Genomic DNA, 25,954 nt, shown 5'->3' on the forward strand with positions numbered 1-25,954 from the left:
GATGACATGAGTTGATCCTTCGCGTCATGACATTATCATTCACGGTATGAGTTTATCCTTCACGCTACTACATTATACTCCACGTTATAGGTTTATCCTTCACGTGATGACTTTAGCGTCTGTTTGGCGGGGATGGCCGCCGATAAAGGTTGGCGTGCGCTACTGAACTAACAAAACCGATAAAATAAAATCATAAAACAAAGAAAACGACAACCGATATAGCCAATATAGCCAATATAGCCAATATTTTATTACTGCATTAAATGTTTGTATATATCAGAGCCCAAGAAAGTTTCTAACGAAAGTTATCGGCTCCCCAAGCAAGTTATCAATCCGGTGATAAAAATATGAGCTTGCAAGCCTGCAAGCCTATGATAACTATGATTATGGACTATAAGAATCTTAACTTGTTTAGAAAATGAATTGAGTAATATTTTGCCTACTAGAAATGTGCGTGTTTAACATAAGATTAAATGGATTGATCAACGAATGTTTTACCGAACAAGAAAGTATTTTGCAAATCGATATATGACGTCAAGCGCAACAGCAACAGTAAATTAATCACGCGTCGTGAGGCCAGGGGGCTGGTGGAAGCGAGTTCGGGGAGCGATGCTGGACCATAGAAAGCGAGGATGACCCTTTTGACTTATGGGAATTCCCTCGCCGTTCTCGGGGTAACTTATAACCCGTGGACTTTGTTCACATGAATAAGGCCCGAGGCTTCCCTGCACCCTTGGTTATATGTCGTTTTATTTGACACAATCTGCGTTCATTTTATTCACTGAATTTGTTTTGGCTACCGGGGGTGGACTTTTGCCTCAGGTTGAACTTGTGGTAGCCTACCATCAAGCAACGGCTGTCCTCTCCTTCCTCCTTTTTTTATTGATGAGTTTTGGGAATAGAAAAGAGGAATTACTCGGATAGACAGTCGCCCTATTCGGTCATCTGGGTCCTTACATATTCCATTGGAAAGCGAGTCATTTCCTCCCAATACTCTACAGAGGGCGAGTAGGAGGGGAGTTGGTGTAACTGGGCAAACGGATAATTTCTATGTGACATCAGCGACATCAGTGTAATCTGCCACTGCATATTTTGCCAAGAAGCTTCCTGGATGACGAGTCCGTATTGTGGCGGGATGGCCTGGGCCCTCTCGTTTCCCAAATGGTTTGTGTTGATTCTCACGGTTCATTGCAAAAGTGCTACGCCAACGAAAGAATCGCATAATTTACAAATATTTGCATAAAAAATCGATTAGCCAGTTCTTTTGAATTACTAATGCGCTCCGGGAGAGCTGAAGCCATACCACTCCATTCATCATTGATCGACAACTTACTCTGATTGGCATAGACCGCTAGCCTACCGCGATGATAGGATGCAGTCGCTTCCTGCAACACATATTCAGTCCGATTGGCCGAATAAGTCTGTTTTTCGACGTAAAATTTGGATGATATCCACTTCCGTCCGTGGCTATGTAAATACGCATAGCAGCCTGGATATTTGGTCTAAACCATGGTCACGAAGTTTATCAGTAGTAAAGTTTTTAGTCTTTTTTGGCTTTAGATAATCCAAGATTGACGTCATCTTTCCATCGTAGTCATTCGCTAGATAATAAACAGTCCCATTCTGTACTTCTCGAAAGATATGTTGCGAACTGCTTCCAGTAACGAATCCTTATCTACCGCTCGAATGCTCCTCGTAGCACGTTCTACCTTCGACTGAAACGGTTTGGAAAACATTGACCTAGTTTAAAACAGAACTGTTATCCGACGATTGAATCTCTAATATTTAGCAATGCCATGCCATATATACCATACACCAGGTTCAAAACCAAACCTTCCAAGATCCTTTTTATGTTTAGAGCTTTTCATTTTTTGATATCTCTATGACTTCATTATTCCAATTTCATACAAATGATTTAGACGTGATTAAAAAGATGTTCATGTTGAAAAACTATAAAATCATATCCAACCGTGAGCGCTGTCCTAAGCAACATTGCAGTGTTTCGAGAATATCATTACTTTTTTAAAGAATTTAGCGCACACCTTTCCAAAAATTTCCATTGTGGATCCAGTTAAATGAAAACTAAGCAAATAACTTGTACAAACTAAACGTCATAAAACCCAATGCCCCTGTCAATGTTCCTGTTAATAAAAACACCACAGTTCGTACTTTCCAGTGAGCCCGTGAGCTACGTAATTTTGCAAAAACATTATCTACTTCAACCTCAAGAGCTTCCTTAGTAGAAGAATTGTCGATGACAATTGTAGCCTTTCGACATTTATCCGCTAGCGGGAGCTGGGATTGTATTCGCTGACAAGCCTCAGTCTCAGTAAGTTGATTTCGCACTTTTAATCGGGAATATTGCTGTTGTTCATAGCTGAAAAATATTTAGATATCAAGAAATTCAATATCCTACCTCAATGGTAATTTGCGGTCAGTAGTAACTACAGTAGAACCCGCATACATCGGTTCCACATAGCTCGAAATATCGGTTTGCTCAGACAGAAGTTTAAGCATTTTTTTAAATAATTCATTCTCAAATAAATTTCTTTGTCTAGCTCGGAATTCTATACCGCGAAAAATGGCACACCTCGGAACATTTTTTAAAAGAGTTTGACGAAAATATCGCATACTAAATGGCCAGCGGCCACCAGCCTATATATCTAGCCAATCAGATGTGTGGTAATAATATAATGAATCTGCCGGTGAAAAATATCGCATCCGATGGACTTAATATCTAGACTGGTGGCCGTGTTTCTGAAATACAACAGGAACGAAGGCAGAGAAATGTTTGGGCTGAAAGAGTTGGCGGGGAGGACGCTGAATAATAGCGATTATTCTACTTGATTTCACTTTTGCTGTCAGGACACCACAGTATTGAGGAATCCCGCTTTTGTTGTGGTAACAGAAGTAAGTGCACTCGTAAATTTCGGGGATTGTATCAGTTGGACTGCATAGTCTGTACACAGGAGAATATACAAAAATAGTTCATGAAAGACATATAGAAGTACGTAAGAAAATATTTTGTTGAAAGTGGTTTATTCGTGTTCATAGTTTTGTAGGCTTACGGAATACTTTCAACCATTTGAAAGAATAGAAAATTATATTCCCTATCGTACAGCTCGGAAATCGTTTACCTCTGAACAATTTAGGTAGTCCCGAGTATCCCGAGGTATGTATGTATGTATATTTATTGTATTATTGTATCATGTGTTAGAAGTCTTCTATGTTTCAACACAACCCAGCCCTCAATGGGCTTATAAGTCACCAATACTTATTATAATTACTTATAAATAGGTTCAAGTGGCACTGAAAGTACATGAACTCCTTTTACTCCAACATTGTTCAATAAAAGTTGCTAATTTGATAGTAAGCCATTGATATTTGAAACTGTCGTTGTTTTGTTAGCTTGGAAGTCATGCACCTCCTGTGACATATTTACAAAAAGTTTGTACACTTGTACCGTTCTTGTTCGTATTTCTTACGTTTGACATAAAAAAGTGAAAGTATGCGGAGTCTACTGTATAAGTTAACCATTATGGAAATATAAATAATTCAACTTAAGTGGCCCGTATGCCTGCGCTATATCAGAATCAAAATAACCATCTGAAGTAAATCCCACCATAACAATACATACACATTTAAATTTGGAAGATCAAATTTTGATCTATGATAAATGTTTATTTGAATGTGAGTTTTATCAAAGGTTTTTAAAGACTATAGTCTTCGTGAATATTGGGTAAATATCGTCAATTCACTACGTTCAAAGGGACAATCAATGATGTCCACTACCTTATAAAAGTTCATCATAAATAGGACCCTTCAATGTGAACTAGTATTTCAACTTATGTCTAGTTAATATGTCGATGATAGTACATATTGAATATCAATTGTCAGGCCGTAAATTGTCATGCGGATATACGAACAAAATATTTACAAGAACAGTTAAGGCCTAAAATTTGAACGTGGAAATAATAGGGCATGGCATATCATCTAGCTACACGCGCCCAAGGTATTCATGCTCTGCTGTTTTTGTAGATGCGGTTGGTTATGACACCACCATATATTCTCTCGAAAGTTTCGCCGACCAATCATAACAAAATATACAGCAGCCTGGTAATCGTTTAAAGAATTCTTCTTGATTTTATAAAGATTGAGAAATCCGGATTGGGTGTACGGTTCTTTAACCCATGATTCCACTATTAGTAGCCAAGAATGCAAGACACGAAAGTGTCTAATACATAATGTACTTACCAATAAACGACGATTATTTCGGTTAAGTAAGGTAAAGTGACTGCCGATTCAAATAATAATGGTAGATCAAGAATGACAAACTGTTCTCCTATAAATCATATACAAAGACATCTTGAATTAAATTGTATTCATATATTTTTCTATCAATTACACTGATCCAACCATTTGATGTATACTATACGCCCTAACGTATAGATAAACTTGGACAACCATGCCTACTTGGTGAAATGCTTGACATTCATACAGTCCTCAATATATTCAAGTTATCTTTTTATCTATCAGAGTGAAATACCTGGATATAACCGCCCCGAATTACCTATAGCAAGAACCAGAATGTCCAGCCTTCATTTATTAATTGAAACGGGAAGATAGCAAAGGCCTTCACTCGCACGAGGTGACAGAAAATGTAGGTTTTGTAACCACAACGGCTAAAAAGATGATCATTTAGCAATCAAATGTCCTCGTTTTGACGATATCAGAAAGCAGTATATCAAATCTTACCATACGCTATCCATCAGTTACTTAAAGACATACAACTTCTCAATATTAACAATAGGTATGAAATTTGTTTTTTTTAGTTTCCTCACATAATTACTACAATGGATTGTATGGGGAAGCAAGCTAACGGATTGTGTCAGCCCATGGACTCTCCAAACGAATTCGTTTTAGAGTCCATCGTCAACCATAGTATATCTGAAATTGTGAATTCTGTTATGAATAATATTGACGACGACGACGACGATAACGATAATAATGATAATGATAATGATAATAATTAATGATAATAATTAATGATAATTATAATAATTAATGATAATGATAATGATAATTATAATTATAATGATAATTATAATTATAATTATAATTATAAATACAATACTGAATGATCATGACTGCAATCGTAGAACTTGTCATGAACTAGAATTTAGCAATTGATTGTCGTTAGAAAATATGCATGTACCAATATATAAACAAGCAGCCTGTCGGGTGATACTACCGATTAATATTTAGTACTCTATTTCAAAATAGGTTTATACTTACTAAACTGTTGAGAAAAAACTAGGGTCCAGGGACACCATGCCCACTTGGGAAGTGGTTTCAAATGCTCAACAATCTAACAATTTCAATATTCAACGCCCCCTGGTGACCATATATAAAACCAATAACCTTGAAACTCACCACAATCATAGAACATTTCAGCAGCTACGTCATGAACTACAACTTTGGAATTAATCATGGTAACAAAATATGCCTAGGTACCAATATAATAAGGAAATACTAAGTTATTCTACTATTCAACGCCCCCTGGTGACCATAACGTGAAGTATAATGTAGTAACGTGAAGGATCAACTCATAACGTGAAGGATAATGTCATGACGTGAAGGATCCTTCACGTCATGACATTATCCTTCACGTCATGACATTTTCCTTCACGTTATGAGTTGATCCTTCACGTTACTACATTATACTTCACGTTATGGGTTTATCCTTCACGTGATGACTTTAGCGTCTGTTAGGCGGGGATGGCCGCCCATACGAGTGGGCTAATGAAGCAACATTTTCTGGGGACACGGTGATTTGAAGTACTGAAGGGATTTCATTCGTTGCCACCCAAATATATAAGAAGCAGTGAAAATTGCTCCCCATTTATAATTGTAAAAAATTTACGCGCACTTTAGGTGGCATATATGCCACCTGCCAATTTATAAATTGCACCTCTAAGTTCCACTGTCCTTTCATGAAAATCCACCCTCCCATGACAGGGTTGGCTACGGGCTTGATCTTGAATCGATCGTGCCTGTTTAGGGATGTGTACGTAGCAGATAAATAAACCAAATAAAGACAATATGCAAAGACATAAAACGAGTATCAAGACAGTCCATTGAAGCGTCTACGAAACTTAATAAATGGTTTCCCTACGGACGAATGGACAGATGGACGACTGATGAAAAGCGCACACAATTAGCTCGCTGGAGTTTCAGTCCAAAGTGGGGTAAAATTGTCTTTGTAAAGCTGATTTCCATGGTTCATACGTATATTGAACTTGCTGATCTCACCTCTGAATAAATGGATTATAATTTTCCATAACATCGCTTTATATATCTCGGGATGCGTAATGCGATTTAATAGTTTACGTTCTTGTTCGTCTGAGAAGATCAGCTCTCCTAATTTAGAGCGATCTATGGTTCTATCAGATCTCAGGATCTGGCGACCAAAATGCTGAACGATCTTTCTGTAAGCTTTGGTGCCGGGTTCAACAACTAGAAATAAACAACAGACACCGCATAACACCATCAATTACTAAAAACCTTTAAGTAGAAAATGCTTACATAGTATAATTAGTGGTAGCCAAGGACCAGGCCTATTCAAGAAGCACCCGTAAGTTACGTGTCACGTAAGATTTACGGGTGAGCTTGTCTGACTTGATTCTTACGAAAATACCCATAAGTCTGCACTTAAAGTTCACGCTCGCACCAGCACCAGCACAGCAGATATTAAACATAGGCAAGGCGTCTGATCGTATGAATCAGACAACGTTTCCTACCTTCGAGTACGTCAAACCATTTACTGGTACAATGCTCAAATTCAAGAAATGTTACAAGTTGGGTTGATAAATAATCAAATAAAGTATGTACCGTACCCCAGAAACACAGGTCTCATCCATTGATAAATGGATTAGAGCACATAAACCGGTATCATACTAATCATTATAGTTATTATCATTATTATCATTGTTATCAATTTTATTATTCAATCATACAATTTCATAATATTTATTATCAACTAATTGACATAAGACCTAGTTACGTATTGATCTCTTGGGCCCCCTCCCAATCATTTGGTACAGTCTTAAGACTTGGAGTTGTCAATAAATTATATTTTGTCAATGTTATATATTGTAATTATGTACATGATTTGATATTTATTGAGAACTATAATTCATATTCATATCACTAGGACTTGAATATTTAGCCTCACAGACCTTATGAGTCTGATGATAAAGAAATACCGTAATCAAAACGAATTATAATGCAGGTGGTGCAAGTAACTGAATTTTGCAGCTTATTTGAAAAGATTCATTCCATTTCTCGAACCCTGACAGATACACCATGAGATGATGATATTCAAATACCGGTATACAGAACACTGGATACCAGTTAGGCTACTGAGGGAGGCAAAGATTCGGCAATAATCCGCATAAAGTACCGCTAGTGGGACCGCGCTTCAATAGCTTCAACATATTTCAATTAAATCCGAGTCAATTTTCCCATTTGTAAATAATCTTTTTAGTGAAATAAATACCATACACTGAATGAGAAATGAAATCTGATGATATCTGATTACCAGTATTCGTTTTGTAATTTGATAATTTTTATACGTATATTTACAAAGCAACACTAACGTCATATATAAGATATTCTTTTTATATATATAGTACCAGGGATACTGGATGATCTAAGCTACAGTTCACCCCCAAACTTCAAAAACGAGCCCCTGGGCATCTAAGCCGGTATCCTCAATAGTCGTCTTAAGTCTTGAGGTATCCCATTACGTACCGTGGCATACAACTTATTTGAATTCAGCGGGTCAACAATTGTGCTGCCATCTAAATATAATGGTCCGAACTACCAGGTATGGAGACTAGTTACCTTCTCGTGCAATTTTATCAGCATCTATGATCTTACATCCCTTATCATGTAGTAGCCTTGCAACACAAGATTTTCCGGTCGCTATACCTCCAGTTAGTCCTACCAAAAACATGGTCATAGAACTGCATTTAATCACATTTATCGACAAATCTGCTTCCGTGATTCAGGTGATTGTTAGCAGATGGCGCTTCGGAGCAATCCGCGCGCAGATATTGACCTAACAGTCACATCGCCTGACTTGGGTCATTCCTCTTTTATCGTTCATTAATGATATAGAAAACGTCTTTCTACGGCGGAACTTCGTTTATGAAGGCTCTACCTGGGGCAATACAATATCATTCAATCGGAGAATTCGTACATGTAGTATATAACCATGCAATCCAGAACATGCCAAGTTGCATTCCTCGCCCGCCCTATTTGGAGAGATCGTTGGTCCTTTGCTGTCAGGTCTATATGTACACGATTCTGAATAATTAAAATATAAGAGATAAAATTGAATAGATTTTTTTTCAAATATATATATATATCATTCATTTGTTGACCGATAACTCTCGGCACGATGTAAAAATCCGGTATGTCCGATATACGTAGATGATCCACCAGGCGTATTTAATCAACTGCATTGACTGGCCTACGAGTGGAATGAGACGGGCACCGAGAATTTTCAAACCAATCTCGTTCGGATTCAACTGATTTTATACTACGCTAGCCTAGATGAGATTCGTGTAGAGTAGCCGTGTTCGCCGGGTTTAGAATAACGAGACAAAGGTTAACTATTTATTTGACGCACGAGCTTTCGCTACTACTAATCTAACTTCACCAGGTACTCGTCTCGTTAGTAATTTGTACTATACATGTGTAATGTATGTGGCCGAGATGTACGACGAGTCACGTAATGGGCCGTCTCGCAATAGGTTCGGTTCCCATTATGAGAATGCCGGTTTGCTAGCGTATCTCTTTAACACCCGTATTGCTCGGGTTAGTTTTACTATCAACGGGTGGCGCTGTGTGTAAATTTCACATAAATCAACGACTTTCGGCTATTAGCGGTACTTAAGACCACTTGAAAACATCATAGTCAATTACGGTAGTAGTGAACAATAAAAAGATACAGTACAAATATACAGTACGGTGTACAGTTAAGGACATGATTCCATAGGACCCATACCAGAGACATTTTGTTCAGACAAGGACTATTAGTTAAACACTAATCTTCATTATCAGCAATTAACGATCTGGTGAATTAATTAGTGATTCGGTCTTTCGGTGGTTCGAGATAAAATGCCCGCAAAATAAGAACCTAACGAACTAGGGCTGACCACAAATTGCCCAACAGATAAATTTTCGAAACGACACAATCCAATCATGTTTGGTAACAAATGTGGCGTGGACCATGGTCTTTTAACTGACCAATGCATGACCAGTACTGACCATGTAGTAAATTATTTGTTTGCAAACAATTAAGTTGTTTGGTGTCAAATAACTAGATATGATGTGGGCATTAATCTAAAAATTGTTTAACTGACCAATGCTTGACCAGTACTGACCAGTTACCAGTGCTAACCAGAACCCCCATAAGTAATTTATATGTTTAGTGAATCCTTCGTTGGTACTACTAGCTCTTACATTTAAATTTGTCGCTTGAAAAAGTCTTGTCCGATTTTTGTTGTAGGTAGCGAGCTAACTTTGAAATTCCGCTAAAATGCATAAGATTTTTACGTAGGGTTTTGAACGAACAACGTTTCCATTTGTAATTGTAACGTGCGCATTTGAGCCTGTAACGTGCACATTTCACTCGCGTGAATGTGCGTATCGGTACCAACATGCGAGACTTGTCAAACTTTTACTATCAAGACTTTTAACCTGAACAAAGAAGATATCATATCATATTATATATACATGAATAGATGGAATGATAATGTAGTAGTTTTAAATGTTTCGCAGCTGCTGTCCACTGACCACAGATCAAAGCTAATTGCCTGATATGAAATATATTTTTGTTATAGAGATGTAGTAGATCAGTGAGAATTCAAACTTATGGTTAATTTTGAGTGATCACAACGCTAACCTATAGAGAAAGCTGTAAGTCCTAAGAAAATATGCATTAAGTATAACATATCTTTCAATATAATGATGAAGTATTCAACTGGCCATCACAACAATAGTTTGACTTATCTTATTGAAAAAACCGGAGTGTTAATGGGAAAACCTTGAATTCGAAACAATTCCACACTCAATCGTTTACTTTGAAAACACAATTTGCATTTTGTGGACATGTATTTTTTTCTGCACCAAAAGCATGAAGTATATTATCTTTGCTTGTAAAAATTTGAAATTTTGGGGAAGATTTTTGGCCTCGTTAACCTGTGAACACGTCCTTCGTATATTTTCTAAGACCGACCCTTGAAAAAATGCTGAGAGTTCCGAGGATAATTTTGGTAGGATGTAAACTTAGGCTGCTTCGTATCCGTGGAGGGTTGCTAATACACATTAATCATAAGTACCATGAGATTCGATAGAATATCGTTTTTCAATCATACGTACACGAATTATCGCGATATAAAGATAAATAATATGTTCATATACTTTTTACGTCTTATACTGTATATTTCTTTATTAGTATAAATAAAGAGTGGATCAGCAGGCCACCTGAGACCATTCCACGATCTAAGGTCAGTTGCCAAAAGTTATTAAGTTTACCAGTGGATAGTTAACATTTATAATGACAATTAAATTTTCATTGCTAAAATAACTTTGTACTTGTTGACTCAAAGCAGAGAATTGAAAATACGATAATACGATACGAAAACTCAGTGTACAAATTCAAAAAGATTATCTCTAGTGAGAGATCGAACGTTGTGTCGTAATTTTCTAATGATAAAACATGGTTTGAAATTTGAAATGTGTACATAGTTGATCTTTTTCAATGTATTTAGTCATGTATCATATTGGATGATGGTTAATTTAAACTATCTTTTGAGAAACGGGTCCCAGAGCTGTATCCTTTACTCCTGTAATAGAGGATGCAATCTATTTGCGACAAACAGCTAGTGCAAATAGCTAGAAAAGGTAACAATAGTGCATTGGGAAACTGAGAGCAAGCGTACATTGGTTGTTCAGGTTTTTTGAAGGGGAGAATTTGTGGGAAAATTAATCATTACTGAGATATATCCGTGGCGAGCTTTTCCAGGGATTTAAAAAGTTGAGCTGTACACAAGGAAATTTTTGTAGTCCAATATCCGTGATTACCTCTGGCGTGGAGAGATACAATCTAAAACCAACCCTAGAATCAAATATTTTACCACAATTTTTTATGATCAATAAAAATATTGAGTAATAGACATTCAAACAGTATTATCTAAATTCCACTCCATTTTAAACTCATTCATCTCTTCACAAACTCCAACTTGTTGAACAGTCCACATTAAAATTAGGGACCACTATTCTTGCTCATCTACACACTGGCTACCAATCTAACAAAGGATTAAATTTGAGTGTTTGATGTTATAACAATACCAGACTGAGTTATGGATTCGGTTTCTACTTTTTGATTAAATATTCATATCACATATTGGGCATCATTTTTACCAGTATTTATGGAATAACCTATCCATATATCATGTTCAATTTTATATAATCTGACTTTTGAGATGTCATTCAATCAATGCATTCACATGCGGTCGTCGCTTTCAATAGCCACCACGGACTGGCTCATTATTATTTCTTTGGCGATACCATTGGCGGACGATCCCACACGTTTCTTGCTCCAGCCCTAGAATGCTCAATATTCGTCATGAACCCCGATTTGAATTTAAATTCAAAATACTCCTAAAACACACCTGTTAACTAGATTACTCTAAAACACCTTTATGTGCAAGAATCAGTGAAATTGGGGCTTTATCAGTTGTAGTCATCATTCGTACCCACGAATCTCGTATCGTATCCTATGAATGTGGAGACCCATCCTCGTAAAGAGAATGAATAGGCTCTGTATCGTTCATAATCATTTGATATGAGGCTACGTGTCATCTTCAATTGAAATCACGTTGTTTTTTCAAGGGTGGGCGAGAATATATTCTTATGTTTTTGTTTCTCTGAATGTTGCTATTTAAGAGTTCAATAATTTCAGTCTACCAAACAAAGGATTTTCCGTATGTTTCGTGACATGTTTTTCCATAACCCTAGGAGAGAATTTTAGGTATTTTTTGCGGATGACCGAAAGCTGCTGTCCCTTTCTAGTAATTTGATGATATCCGTCGAAATCTAAATTCTAAAAAGGAATCAGGCATATCTTCTTGTTTGACTAAATATGAACTCAACAACAAGTGACACTCCCATCAAAGGCACCGAAGTAAAATCATGTGTCGAGTGGAGATGATATTGTGTCAGAATTTCTTCAAAATCGGAGAAAATTGAATATTTTGAAAATAATCATTTTACATGTATGTTTAAATCCGTTATAACTGGAGCAATTTTCATGAAAAAATATCTATGGAATCATCGAAATGTAATTAAGAAGAATACTATGTTTAAAAAGTTATCAAAGACATTGGAAAAGAGTTTTCTGAATTCGTCAACTGTTAAACTAGTAACAACCAGATGTGTTCCCATTAAACCACCGACCGCGAGCCGAGTCGATGTGAGATGTGCCCTTCACTGAAAATCTCAAGTGCTATACAACCGGTTTTTTAGGTGCCTCTGAATGTCGGCCGTTAAAAAACTGAACAATTCCCATTTGGAAAGGGCCTACGTAGTTAGAGAAAATTCAAGATGTGTATATCGTGTGATACAGGCTCCATATTTCATGTGCGTTTGGAATTTAACCTTGTTTATAACGAAACACGCATGTATTTATGCTATTTTAGATTTAAAAAGAGCGCACGAAAATGTTTCATGAGACCCGCAAATAACGTCAAGTTATTCATGCATTTTTGATTTATATGAATACATTTCGCTTCGAAATCTTTAAATTTCTCAGGTGGATTATTCAATAAATTCACAACAGTCCATTATGGTTTAGTTTGACGCCAATCGTTCTTTTAAAGATCTTTCTTTCTCGAAGAAAGATTTTCTTAAAAACTTTGATTATGGCGAATCTTTTATGTGTCCGATAGTTAAACCTTCGGGTATTATACTAGAACACAAATTTTTAAAGATATTCATAACATACTGAAGGATATCACAGTTTATACCCGAAGATATGCAGTTTGGATAGATCTTTTTGTTTCGACTCGCATGCGACAGTATAAACGGTACTTGATATAATAAGTGAACTTCATCATTGATATTTTCACTAATCTACTTGAATTCCAAAAAAGAACTGACAATGAAAAAGGGTTACAGCTGTGACTGATATCACTCCAAATTTCAATTCCTATGAACACTTTTCATATAAAGAAAACTATTAACGAAACAGTTTTTAGAGGCGAAGAATCCGCGTTACCATTGAATTTTCAAAACTTGAAGGAATGGTTAATGCCTCGGTGACCACTGGTCTAGGACGCGGTTTTCTGAAATGAAAGTGGCCAAGTCTAAAGAACGACTATTGTATCACATGATTTCAAATATTAGGAACCCAATGCGTTTAATGATTTAATTAATTGGTATCGCGCAGATTGGTTGAAAGACGTGTGTTAGTCACCTTGTGATTTAATTGTTTTTCATGCATCGATTAATTAATCTTATTATAACTTATTTGTAGGCGCTTCCCGCAAACATTTTCTATTCGTTGAGTTTTCAATCGCAGTACTGTTCAGATGATTCGAGTCAAGTAGTAAAAAAGTTTATGTATTAGCATTACTATGCAGTGAAAATAACGCACTGCGGTAAGTGAGGTGCTGTGATCCAGATGTGTAACCCATTTATGGGTAATAAATTTCCATCATGTCAACGCCATTCAAAATCAGTAGCAAAACTTTCTGCTGGTTTCTAGAAATAGCAATATGACGACAAGCACTTTCGAATTCGACCACGATATTTGAGAAGTTTCACTTGGGCAGTGGTGGTCAGTGATGGTCAATTTATGAATTTTAATGGCGAATCCTTTCTAGTTTCACACCAAATGCGGTACCGGTATATCGTTCTTTCAAGAAGTTTCAATTGGTCAGTGGTGGTCAGTGATGGTCAATTTATAAATTTTCAATGGCGACTCCTTTCTAGTTTCACATCAAATGCGGTACCGGTATATCGTTCTTTCAAGAAGTTTCAATTGGTCATTGGTGGTCAGTGATGGTCAATTTATTAATTTTCAATGGCGAATCCTTTCTAGTTTGACACCATAACGCGGTATATCGTTTTCATATTCGAGAAGTTTGAATTACAATTACAATTAGTTTATTGCTCCACAAAATTTACATTTGCACAGAGCACAAAAAACAGGTTCATACATTGTACACGTATCCATGCAGTTTACAGAATTCATACAAACACGGTTTAAATGAAAAGAAATACATGAATACTTATCAATCAACAATAGCTTAAGGCGGGCATTGAACAGTACATATTTAATATGAGTTAGAGAAACTTTGATCCTTGCTGTATAAAGCGAGACAGGTTACAGAGCTGTTTGCCTTTAGAATTTAATAATTGTATCAGTTTGAAGGCACTTGGTCTTATTCGAGAAGTTTGAATTGGTCATTGGTGGTCAGTGATGGTCAGTGATGAATTTGCAATGATGATTCCTTAGTAGTTTGAAAACAAACATTACATGATGAATTTCCGAAATTCGAAGTCAAGTGTTCAGACTCGGGGATATCTCAATTGGTCAGTTACTGACCATCATGGTGTCACCATTGTGGTCTATAGCTCAAATGAAACATGTGGAACCGACGAAGGGGCCCAAAAGCGTTAAGTCATTTCCTGGAGTGACGTGATCCAAAAATGCCCTAACTGGAAAAGGCAGTCTCTCAATTGGATGAAACCAAATCGGACAGGACAATTAAAATTTGGGAAGGTCACAGGTAGTGGTCTTTCTACGAAGCCCACGCGGTGAGCGTATTATTATGAAATCTTTTTTTAAACCACCATGTACCACGAAGTAATAAGCATCGTTGTAAGCACTTGAAACAGCCATTAACCACTTGAAACTGTCAGATCAAACATCATACCGCATCCCCGCAAAGAGGGGTGGTTCAGCAAACCGGAGTTTTCATTGGCCTCTCTAGACTACCCCGCCAGTACGGGTAGCCGAGCAAACCGGAAAACTCATAATGAATCTTAAAATCTATCAGGTGGATTATTCAATAAATTCACAACAGTCCATTATGGATTAGTTTGACGCCAATCGTTCTTTTAAAGATCTTTTTTTCTCGAAGAAAGATTTTCTTAAAAACTTTGATTATGGCGAATCTTTTATGTGTCCGATAGTTAAACCTTCGGGTATTATACTAGAACACAAATTTTTAAAGATATTCATAACATACTGAAGGATATCACAGGTTATACCCGAACATATGCAGTTGGATAGATCTTTTTGTTTCGACTCGCATGCGACAGTAAAAACGGTACTTGATATAATAAGTGAACTTCATCATTGATATTTTCACTAATCTACTTGAATTCCAAAAAAGAACTGACAATGAAAAAGGGTTACAGACTGATATCGCTCCAAATTTCAATTCCTATGAACACTTTTAAAATAAAGAAAACTATTAACGAAACAGTTTTTAGAGGCGAAGAATCCGCGTTACCATCGAATTTTCAAAACTTGAAGGAATGGTTAATGCCTCGGTGACCACTGGTCTAGTACGCGGTTTTCTGAAATGAAAGTGGCCAAGTCTAAAGAACAACTATTGTATCACATGATTTCAAATATTAGGAACCCAATGCGTTTGATGATTTAATTAATTGGTATCGCGCAGATTGGTTGAAAGACGGGTGTTAGTCACCTTGTGATTTAATTGTTTTTCATGCATCGATTAATTAATCTTATTATAACTTATTTGTAGGCGCATCCCGCAAACATTTTCTATTCGTTGAGTTTTCAAACGCAGTACTGTTCAGATGATTCGAGTCAAGTAGTAAAAAAGTTTATGTATTAGCATTACTATGCAGTGAAAATAAAGCACTGCGGCAAGTGAGGTGCTGTGATCCAGATGTGTAACCCATTTATGGGTAATAAATTTCCATCATGTCAACGCCATTCAAAAACAGTAGCAAAACTTTCTGCTGGTTTCTAGAAATAGCAATACGACGACAAGCACTTTCGAATTCGACCACGATATTTGAGAAGTTTCACTGGTGGTCAGTGATGGTCAATTTATGAATTTTAATGGCGAATCCTTTCTAGTTTCACACCAAAAGCGGTACCGGTATATCGTTCTTTCAAGAAGTTTCAATTGGTCAGTGGTGGTCAGTGATGGTCAATTCATGAATTTTCAATGGCGAATCCTTTCTAGTTTGACACCATAACGCGGTATATCGTTTTCATATTCGAGAAGTTTGAATTGGTCATTGGTGGTCAGTGATGGTCAGTGATGAATTTGCAATGATGATTCCTTAGAGGTTTGAAAACAAACATTACATGATGAATTTCCGAAATTCGAAGTCAAGTGGTCAAACTCGGGGATATCTCAATTGGTCAGTTACTGACCATCATGGTGTCACCATTGTGGTCTATAGCTCAAATGAAACATGTGGAACCGACGAAGGGGCCCAAAAGCGTTAAGTCATTTCCTGGAGTGACGTGATCCAAAAACGCCCTAACTGGAAAAGGCAGTCTCTCAATTGGATGAAACCAAATCGGACAGGACAATTAAAATTTGGGAAGGCCACAGGTAGTGGTCTTTCTACGAAGCCCACGCGGTGAGCGTATTATTATGAAATCTTTTTTTAAACCACCATGTACCACGAAGTAATAAGCATCGTTGTAAGCACTTGAAACAGCCATTAACCACTTGAAACTGTCAGATCAAACATCATACCGCATCCCCGCAAAGAGGGGTGGTTCAGCAAACCGGAGTTTTCATTAGCTTCTCTAGACTACCCCGCCAGTACGGGTAGCCGAGCAAACCGGAAAACTCCACTGAAGAAAACGGTTATGAAAATCTTGAAAGCGTCATAAGTCTTCGGTTTCCCATTAAAAACATTTCAATGTCCTGCTTACGATTTTTAATGGGAAACGAAGACTTATGAAGCCTAAAGACAAAATTGCGAGACACTTAAGTAAAAACTTGCAGGCGCGGATCCAGGATTTTTTCCAGGAGGGGGTGCATATTAAAAAATGTTAATGTTAGTCCAAAAAGATGCCTTGTTTCTCGTGATTTTGGAATCCCGCCCGCATCGAAAAAATCATCGGCAAATTAGCGATAAATATAAGTCCGCCCTCCCGCATCATAGCTCGAAAATAAATGTGTTTTTTTTAAATAAAAATTCAAATCCGCCCGCCCGCATTGATATAATAAACACATCGTCATCTTTTTATCTTTCCATTTCTCTATGAACGTGAATCGAGAAAAGTTGATCGTATAGATATCATCGGCACCACTGGTGACTCGAACCCATATCAACGGAGTCGGTTACCGTAGGCCTATGTCAAATACCAAGGTCGCTGCGGTGCTATTTCCGGGTTTGATTTCTGGTGTTATTTTCATTTCGAAGCTATTTCTTATGGAAGCCCTGAGACGACACCTTAGGTTCATGAGAGTTCCCCAGTTCATAACTTCCAGATTTTATGATATTTCGAGTGTATTTGGGCATGTACAACACTATGAAATTACGCGACATAAAGAATCCTATTATAAGGATATTAAATCCGTTTACATCATGAATTAACTACAAAAATGATGTCATGCATCAACCAAGACTGGTTGACTGTGTCCAATTCTGCACTGGCAGTCAACTGAAGTCGACCGGCAACCAGTCTATCATCAGCCATCTGCTTTCTTGATGGTTTATAGAAAATAAATAGATGTTTAAAATGTTCTAATAACGAGCGTTTGTTATCTTTTTCATCATTAAAACCCGAGCAGACACATCGAGAGTCACCACTTATTCGGAGTCACCCCCCTCACTAGCCCGCGCACAGAAAATCGGAGCACCCGAGCTACCTGCCAGAGGAGGAACGGAGGCGCCCTTCAACATGCCATTCGCTGGTTATTCAGTGTCTGAGCCTGAGACGTGGATCTTTGATAGAGCATCGTGTTTACATTCGACGTTTCGGTATCGCAGGCTTTTTGTCATTAGACGAACTCATGAACTTGAGAACTCAGGAAGTTATGAACTCGGAACTCATGAACTCAAGATATCGTCTCAGCCGCTTCCATAATTTCTCTTATTTTTCGTGCAAATGTGCTGCTAAGAATTTTAGAAAAATACCTCCCGCATCTGAAGAGAATATGTCATAGGGATATTAATGTTATAATAAAAATAAAAAGACACCTCCCGCGTCTCCAAAAAAATGCAAACAGTTCTTATTATTTCTACTTTTTTTTAAAAACCGCCCGCCTCGTCATGGTAAAAGGCAAAAGTGTGATGAGAAACAAGGCATATTTTTTGGCCTTAAGTTGCCGAAGGGCGGAGCACGTAACGAATATAAAGTGAGGCACAGGGGGGGAGCAAACAATTTTGAAAATACACGGCTGCGAGGTTCTTTGTTGGGGTACATCTGTCAACTGCATTATTGAAGAAGAAATGTGTGAACTAGCTTAATACATTTTCATAAAGAAAATGAAACGCACCAAGTGCGTGCTTGTCATACCCATCGTGACAATTAATGATATGCGGCATATTGTTTGGCCAAAAACAAGATGATATGGTGGTACGATAACCACACTCAAACGTGGTGAATAGATGATAAGATAAAAACCCACTATTTACAAATTAAAAGAAATCCAAAAATCGAGAATTTATTAATTGAAACAATCTAAAATATAAGAACACGACGTTTCGATCTCACACTAGAGATCATCGTCAGGTGTGAGATATGAACTAAAAACAGGGGTATATATACAGAGGATGGTATGGTACCGATGATGTGGTACGTACTGTCCGCCCGCGCTGTCTTGAGTACATTCCTTCAAGAAAGCGATTAAAACTGTTTTTGGGTAGCTGAGCGGGGGGGGGGGGGGGTATGCAAAATCTGCGTTTTGAAATGTACCGTACTTAATTCAGGATAAATCCTAGTCAAAGACGATGGAAATCAACCGGACTTTTTTCCTCGACAACATCTTATACTCGAAGAGTAATACGATACTAAAAACTACACGTAAACACTTTTGGACTACTTCGGTCGGATTGTGAATACTTTTGGACTACTTAGAAAACGAGTAAAACATACCGGGCACTTTGATGTCCCGTGAAGGCACATTCACTTCAATCCGCACTGAGGGGCAGTAAACTGGCCTTTTGTCGCTTGTTCATGACCTGGAAATTGTTACTCCCCAAAAGCACGATGTCCAAAAAAAAACACGAAGCCTCCCGCACTGAAATGCAACACGTTGTTTTTGTTGACCAATGGAAAATGACACTTCAAAATATGGATCGTGGTCGCATCGACCCACCGACGACGCGGCCTGCGATTCAGGGACATTAAAGAGAATAAGTGAAATATTGCGCTGCAGACTGGGCAGTTGAAATGCCCTGAAAGATAATGGCGATTGTATTGTCAAAAAGTCTGTCATGGATCTTCAGGTCGCCTCAAAGCGCGTGCAAGACAGCCACAATGTCAGGCAACAGTGTGAGAAAATAAAATGGGCACGAAAAAATTTGCTAAGCGACGACCGTTACAGATATCACCTGACCTTTATGCCGTGCTGTAGGTCTACCATGACTATGGAACTAGCCCCAGTAGGCCTACAGCAGGGTTTTAATTCTGATGGTTTTCGGTCAAAATATCCGCAACGTAGTAGGCCTATATTAAGCCCGCGCACATTTATATTTACGATTATTTCGCACGGAAAAATTGCATGCAAAAATATGAAACATGTTGGATTTGATGTGATCGTCTTAGAGGTCACATTATACCTTTATCTGGTCAAGGAGGGATCGTAGCCTTCAATGAATCGCAAAAAGGCGTACGGCGGGCTTTAGATGCAGGAAAAATGTCAGCATCGGAAAGGTATTGATGACTCTAAAGCTGGGGCACACCTTAATGACCATCGTATATATCAGCACCCAAAGCACCTCCCTCCTGGATCCGCGCATGTGAAGTAAACCGGGCCGGGGGATAGAGATTGACCTGAAGTCGAGCAGACAAGCTCGAATCAGCTGTATCGAACAAAAAAGCTTTTTGTGATGCAGGTTCAAGACGGCTTAAATGTGATCAAGTAACGGAACGGAATGCCAGAGAGGAACGGAAAGGAACAGGGACCGTATCACAAATATCTTTTCAATGACTATATATAATTTAAAAAGTCTGTCACCGATACATCCATCTACTAAAATGAAATGAATACGTGGTGAAACAATAATTTTGGAATATTCGCTACAAATACCTGCGCCTATCCCAAACTTCCGGGCGCAGTCAAAAGCTTTTTAAAATCATTTCCATCACATTTAATTCAATTACGTTTAATAGTAATACGTACGATCGATCCATAAACTTAAAAACATGATGACATCAGATTTGTAGAGAAAAACCAAGAAAAACACCATGCCGTGTCAAATGTCACCAATGCCTAGAACCCCCAAAATCTTAGGCCTAATAATCTTCAATTGTTTGGTTACCGGTGTTTAAGACATCTTTCCGATAGTCCTCGCATTGAAACAATTAGCCTGTTTTGAAAAGACCTTGCTGGTTTGTTTTTTTGAACAAACCAATGATCAATCAACTGACACGGTACCATACAACAATTTCATATAATATATTATAAATCAGCGAGACAGGTGGATTTGCAAATCCAAAGCGATTTGCTTAGACAAAAAAAACGCCGGTTCAGGTGGTAAAAATGGAAAATATACGGGAGGTGGCGCTAGCGGACGGTCGAGCAATCGGCGTAGTTGTCAATCGCGTACATACCAACTGTAAATAAATGGAATCTCGAATGTCATCGGCATCCAGGCCTGTATAGTGTAGTATCTTGAGGTCTTCCATCAGATTTCATACAACCAATCGTCAGCGGCGGACTCCTTCATGTCAGAGAAAGACTATATAGAAAATTTAAGCGAGTCCATCGTCAGAGAGTACCTAAGCAGAAAGGTACCACCACACACAACACAGTCAGTCAGTGGTCAAGAGATTGAGAATTGAGAAAAATTGTCTGTTGTTGTCTATACATCATGGCCTATTTTCACACCCAGTCCTGGCAGTGTGGATGTCTCCACACGATCACAGTGATCTACATTGCTCTACGATCCTACCTAGTATAGGCCTACGGATATATTAGTCAGTAACCTGTATGGTTTAGTTTCACGATCGGATATTTTCGCAAACCACAGTCAGTCAGGAATGGGAAGGTCATTTTTGTATGCAATCTTCGTCAGCCAATTTGACTGACGAGTAATTTTGCTGGCATATTCTAGTCTTTTGAGTTAGGCCTATCCGTCTCATTTTTGTTGTAATCAACGCACAACAGATTCGTAGTTTGTTTGATACCTCTAACACCTCTTACCTGACGATCTTAATCCATGCGCAAATCAGCCGTAAAGTGAGAGTAAATTTCCGTCAATTCAACGGCGACCATTTTGAAAACTTGTGGAGGGTGCTGGCACCTGTGGACTGAGGCCAGGACAACAGCACAAACTAACGAAACGAAACAACGAAATTGAAAAAGAAAGAAATCAACACTAATTCACATTTTTCTTCATCCAGAATTTATTATTTCATTAGCTATCATGGAAAGCACGAAGATTTGAAATATATGTTGGAAAACCATCAAAAATAAAAATTGTCGTTTCGTCTTGGAAGTTTTATATAAATCCTTGTAGGTCACCTTGGCTATCATGCCACATGTATGCAATACAGAGAAATGCGGCCAATGGCGGAATTTGTGGAGATCCAGGCCCAATTTGAAGGGGTAGCACTCATTCAAGAGGGCACCTGTCCGGATTTGTATTACAACGACGAGGCAAATTTTTGGCAAATTAAAGTGCCCTTTTTGACAATATAATACACCCTTTTTTGCAAAATAATGTGCCATTGTTGACAATATAACATGCCCTTTTTGGCAATATAACGCGCCTTTTGGCAATTGATTCAATATAACGTGCCCTTTTTGGCAATTGATTCAAATTCAAATTCAGTACATAGGTCTGGACGTTGGAGTTTGCGGGCGCTGTAGCGGGCCGGATGGTATTTTTATGAGAATTTTTTTTAATTTTTGAAAAGGGCACTTGACAAATTTAAGTGGTCGCACGTGCTGCAGTGTGTGACCCCCTGTATTTGCCCTGGATGGGCCACAGAATTCCGGAAAATCAGAATTATTTTTCCAGAAATTTCAGGTAACGGCATGGAGGGGGGGGGGGGTACTGCGGAATCCCGGAGAATCAGAATAGTATAGGCCTACGCGATTCTATGAGTTGAATATCACTAATGTATAGTGCGATTCATATGATCGCAAAATAAAGCATGTGAGTCTAAGGAATTAGTGATTCTAACCATCTGAACCCTAAACTTATAAACTATGGTACCGTACTCTAAAGCTTAACCCCTCCCCCCAAAAAAACCTAACCCTCTAAATACTAAACCCTAACCCTCTAAACCCTAACCCTTTAAAACCTGAGCCTCTAAAACTAAACCCTAAACCTCTAAATTCTAACGCTCTAAACCCTGAATCCTCTAAACCCTAAGACCCCAAACCCTAACCCTCAAAACCTAAAAAAACTCCAACCCTGTTAATTTCCGTGGTAACAGATCATAATCTGTGAAATATTCACTGTCCACGTTAGTTTTGGAATGAGATTTCCGGAAATTTCCAAAAAAATCTGGAATTTTTTTCCTGGAATTCCTAGTGAGATTTCTAGAATTTTCCGGAAAATTCTAGAATTATTTATTTAAATTGTAAGACCCCTCCTTAGATTTTTCCAGAAATTTCTAGATGATTCCGGAAATTGAGGAAATGTCAGAAACGGCACCATAATGCTGTAAAGCATCCATAAGTGCTAGACGCCTGATGATGGCTTATAGTCTTTAGCCGAAATGTTGCGTAACTATATAGGGCCTAGGCCTACTCTTCTATTCAAGATTCTCATTTTGGCTGTATTTATTGTGGGATTTCTCGAGTTTTTTGTAAGTTCGATAAATTCGCCTTTAAAATCAATCCCCCCACTTCCCTCGAATTCTCTTAATCGCACACTAAGTGCGCAATATGCAGTCATGTAGATTAGGGTAAATTATCCATAATGGTGCGGTTATTATATAATATTGTGTTTTCCTCTCGACTAATCAAACTTACCTTATTGCGGGTAGGTCAGGCCTACTTGATGAGTACCGGTAGTCAATTCTGAGTAGCGTTTGGATAAATGAGTTAGGCCTAATGTCTATTTCAACTTGACTTGAGAGCACATTGGGTGGTCTAGCTTGCTTATTTTTGGTAGGCTTAGTACGTACCTGATAAAAGTCTTATTAGGACCAGAAAGGACCGGCAGTTGACCTTAAACATTGATTTTTAATCCAGTCTTCACTGTATTGAAGGATATCCAAAAATTCTTCCTTGAAAGGGGTTCATGAGAGAAAAGAGACTCCATGACTTGAAAGTTTAACAATATGTCTCCATGCCTACCAACTGAAGTTTGGTATTTAGGCAGGCGCGGATCCAGACTGTGGCACCTGCTGCACGTGCGATAGTTGCAGTGTTACACTGCCCTCAAAAAATTTTGGTTTTGGGCAAAAAATAGAAGGGAATGCGATTAGTGAGCCATGAAAAAAAAATTGCCTTTCTGCACTAGGCCTAAACCAAAATTTGGATGAAAAAATAGATTCCCCAAAATTAAAAAGGCAATATGAGGCACTCTCCTTTGCTCAAAAGGGCACTAGGCCTATTTTAGAAAAGATATTATTGATACGTTAAAGTTTAATTGAAAAGGGCAAATTTTGCCACAATGTTTTAAAAAGGTACAAACAAATTGCATGTGAAGGATTGGCATGGGTCTCCGCAAATTTAATGGCATCATGATATATAAATAAAGAGCACATAAACTTTGAGCTAATCTAATAAAAAGGCAAGTTGAGATAAGTTTTCACTTGGAATCAGTGCCTTGTTGACATGTCTCTTGTATGTTGCTCAACTTAAGTGCTTGGAAAATGCTTTGAAATAACATGAAAAGAGTGCCACCACTCGCCTACATCTGCTTCACGACTACGTGGCTCGCTGGGGATGGATGCTCGCCCTTTGTAGCCCACTTGGGACTTGTCCCAGCGGGCTATTGCGCTCACTTTTCGCCCGTCGTTCGTCCATCCGTCTGTAGATGGAATCCAGTTATTTTGGGAAGTTTTGAAGACGCTTCAATGTAATGTCTTGATATTTTGGTTACACATGTTTCTACCTTAGACACATCTTCAGCCAAAAAACTGGCCCTGTCAGAATCAAGATGGCCGACTGGCAGCCATTGTTGTTCGGCAAAATCAGCACTTTTTACACATTTTTGAAGATTTTTTAAGGGAAATTTTGAAAACGCTTTGATCAATTGCCTTGATCTTTCGTATATATTTGAAAACCCCAAGGGCCCATCAGCATAATAAAAATTGGGTCGATCGGACTCAAGATGGCCGTCCTATGACCTTTTTGGTGCCCAAAAATGTCAATTTTGGCCGGAATTCTGGGTCCTGTTGCTTCCTACTGGTTTGCCATTTCTCATTGCAATTTGTGGTGGGTATCCTTTGGAAAAGGATGTTTTATGCCCGAGACAGGTATTTTTGATCAGCCAATTATGACACAATTGGCGGCAATCTTGGTGTCATCAGTAATCATTCGTAGGTTGGGAAAAGTTTTTCGATATTATATTGATACCTAAGCACATTGTGTTACTACTATCAATTGGAAAGTTGTAGCCCATAATGTGTTCTATGATTGTGGTGAGTTTCAAGGTCATAGGTTTTTGTATATGGCCACCAGGGGGCGTTGAATAATACAATAGCTTAGTATTTCTTTATTATATTTGTACCCATGCATATTTTGTTACCACAATCAATTCCAAAGTTGTAGCTCATGTCATCGTCTATGATTGTGGTGAGTTTTAAGGACACTAGTTATTCTATATGGTCACCAGGGGGCGTTGAATAGTAGAATAACTTAGTATTTCCTTATTATATTGGTAACGATGCATAGGCCTATTTTATTATCACAATCAATTACAAAATCGTAGCTGCTGACATGTTCTATGATTGTGGTGAGTTCTTAAGTCATTGGTTTTTGTATATGGTCACCAGGGGGCGTTGAATATTGAAATTGTTAGATTGTTGAGCATTTGAAACCACTTCCCAAGTGGAAACTACTTCCCAAGTGGGCATGGTGACCCTGGACCCCTAGTATGTCACCAGGGAGCTTTGAATAGCCAGATAACTAATGTTCATATTTTATTGGTACTTATGGGTATTTTGTAACCGCAATTTTTCTGATTTTTTTGCTTTTCAAACCACTTTCCAAGGGGGCCTGGTTTCTCTGGACCCCTAGTTCTTTTTGCTTACTCTTTCTACTTAACTTTAACTACAGGGGTTAAAACGAACACTTTTAGTGATGGATGAAGAAATGCCTCGTACTAAAGAAAGCATCAGTAACAGGATGCTCTTGGCTAAAGAATGCAATCTAGAAACCTTACTCAAAAAAAATAAGGTAGGCCTAATGAACCTGAAATTTTTGAATGTCATCCCAAATGCAGATCTAGGAATGTTGTAAGTGGGGGAATCCAAATGGTAGATTTATAATGAAGTTGGCGCTTTGAAGTTGTATCTGCTGAAGCCGAATATTGAAAGCTGGTGTAACTGGCTGGTTGTTGTATCGGCAGGGGACCATTCATTTGTTACGTATCCATGAAATTTTACTTTTTCAACCCCCCTCCCCCTGTACTCAAAATCGGCCATTTTTTCATATACATTATGCATTACAGTTACGCAATTGCACTTACCCCTCCCCCTCCCCTAATGCGTACGTAATAAATGAATGATCCCCAGGCTGGC

General features: G+C 38.1%; 2 protein-coding genes across 4 annotated transcripts in view; one reads left to right on the forward strand and one right to left on the reverse strand.

Annotated features, from left to right (window-relative positions):
* Positions 1 to 316: 316 nt before the first annotated feature.
* LOC141911914 (dephospho-CoA kinase domain-containing protein-like) lies at positions 317 to 8,082 on the reverse strand. Its single transcript, XM_074803016.1, has 4 exons — positions 7,906 to 8,082; positions 6,313 to 6,516; positions 4,255 to 4,342; positions 317 to 2,377 (listed from the first exon to the last, which is right to left on the reverse strand). Exons 1-4 carry the CDS (start codon positions 8,021 to 8,023, stop codon positions 2,083 to 2,085), a joined length of 705 nt encoding a protein of 234 aa, XP_074659117.1. The 5' UTR covers positions 8,024 to 8,082; the 3' UTR covers positions 317 to 2,082.
* Positions 8,083 to 20,863: 12,781 nt separating this feature from the next.
* LOC141911871 (putative ubiquitin carboxyl-terminal hydrolase MINDY-4) overlaps positions 20,864 to 25,954 on the forward strand; it is a 58,759-nt gene continuing 53,668 nt past the window's right edge. For 2 of the 3 annotated variants that reach the window (XM_074802950.1, XM_074802949.1), the window contains exons 1-2: positions 20,864 to 21,040; positions 25,491 to 25,610. In XM_074802950.1, coding sequence (XP_074659051.1) covers positions 20,975 to 21,040; positions 25,491 to 25,610 — 186 coding nt within the window. In that variant the 5' untranslated portion in view covers positions 20,864 to 20,974. Of the gene's footprint in view, positions 21,061 to 25,490; positions 25,611 to 25,954 lie in introns of all 3 variants that reach the window. The other variant, XM_074802951.1, reaches the window with a different exon arrangement.

Source organism: Tubulanus polymorphus, chromosome 10 (assembly GCF_964204645.1).
Source record: "Tubulanus polymorphus chromosome 10, tnTubPoly1.2, whole genome shotgun sequence".
NCBI lineage: Eukaryota > Metazoa > Nemertea > Palaeonemertea > Tubulaniformes > Tubulanidae > Tubulanus > Tubulanus polymorphus.

What these genes read in the sequence shown, in the direction of transcription:
- LOC141911914 (XM_074803016.1), bottom strand. Translation starts at nt 8,023, where the DNA reads ATGACCATGTTTTTGGTAGGACTAACTGGAGGTATAGCGACCGGAAAA. An exon ending in TATAATCCATTTATTCAGAG is followed by an intron (nt 4,343 to 6,312) that starts GTGAGATCAGCA and finishes TATGATTTATAG; the next exon opens with GAGAACAGTTTGTCATTCTT. An exon ending in GAAATAATCGTCGTTTATTG is followed by an intron (nt 2,378 to 4,254) that starts GTAAGTACATTA and finishes AATATTTTTCAG; the next exon opens with CTATGAACAACAGCAATATT.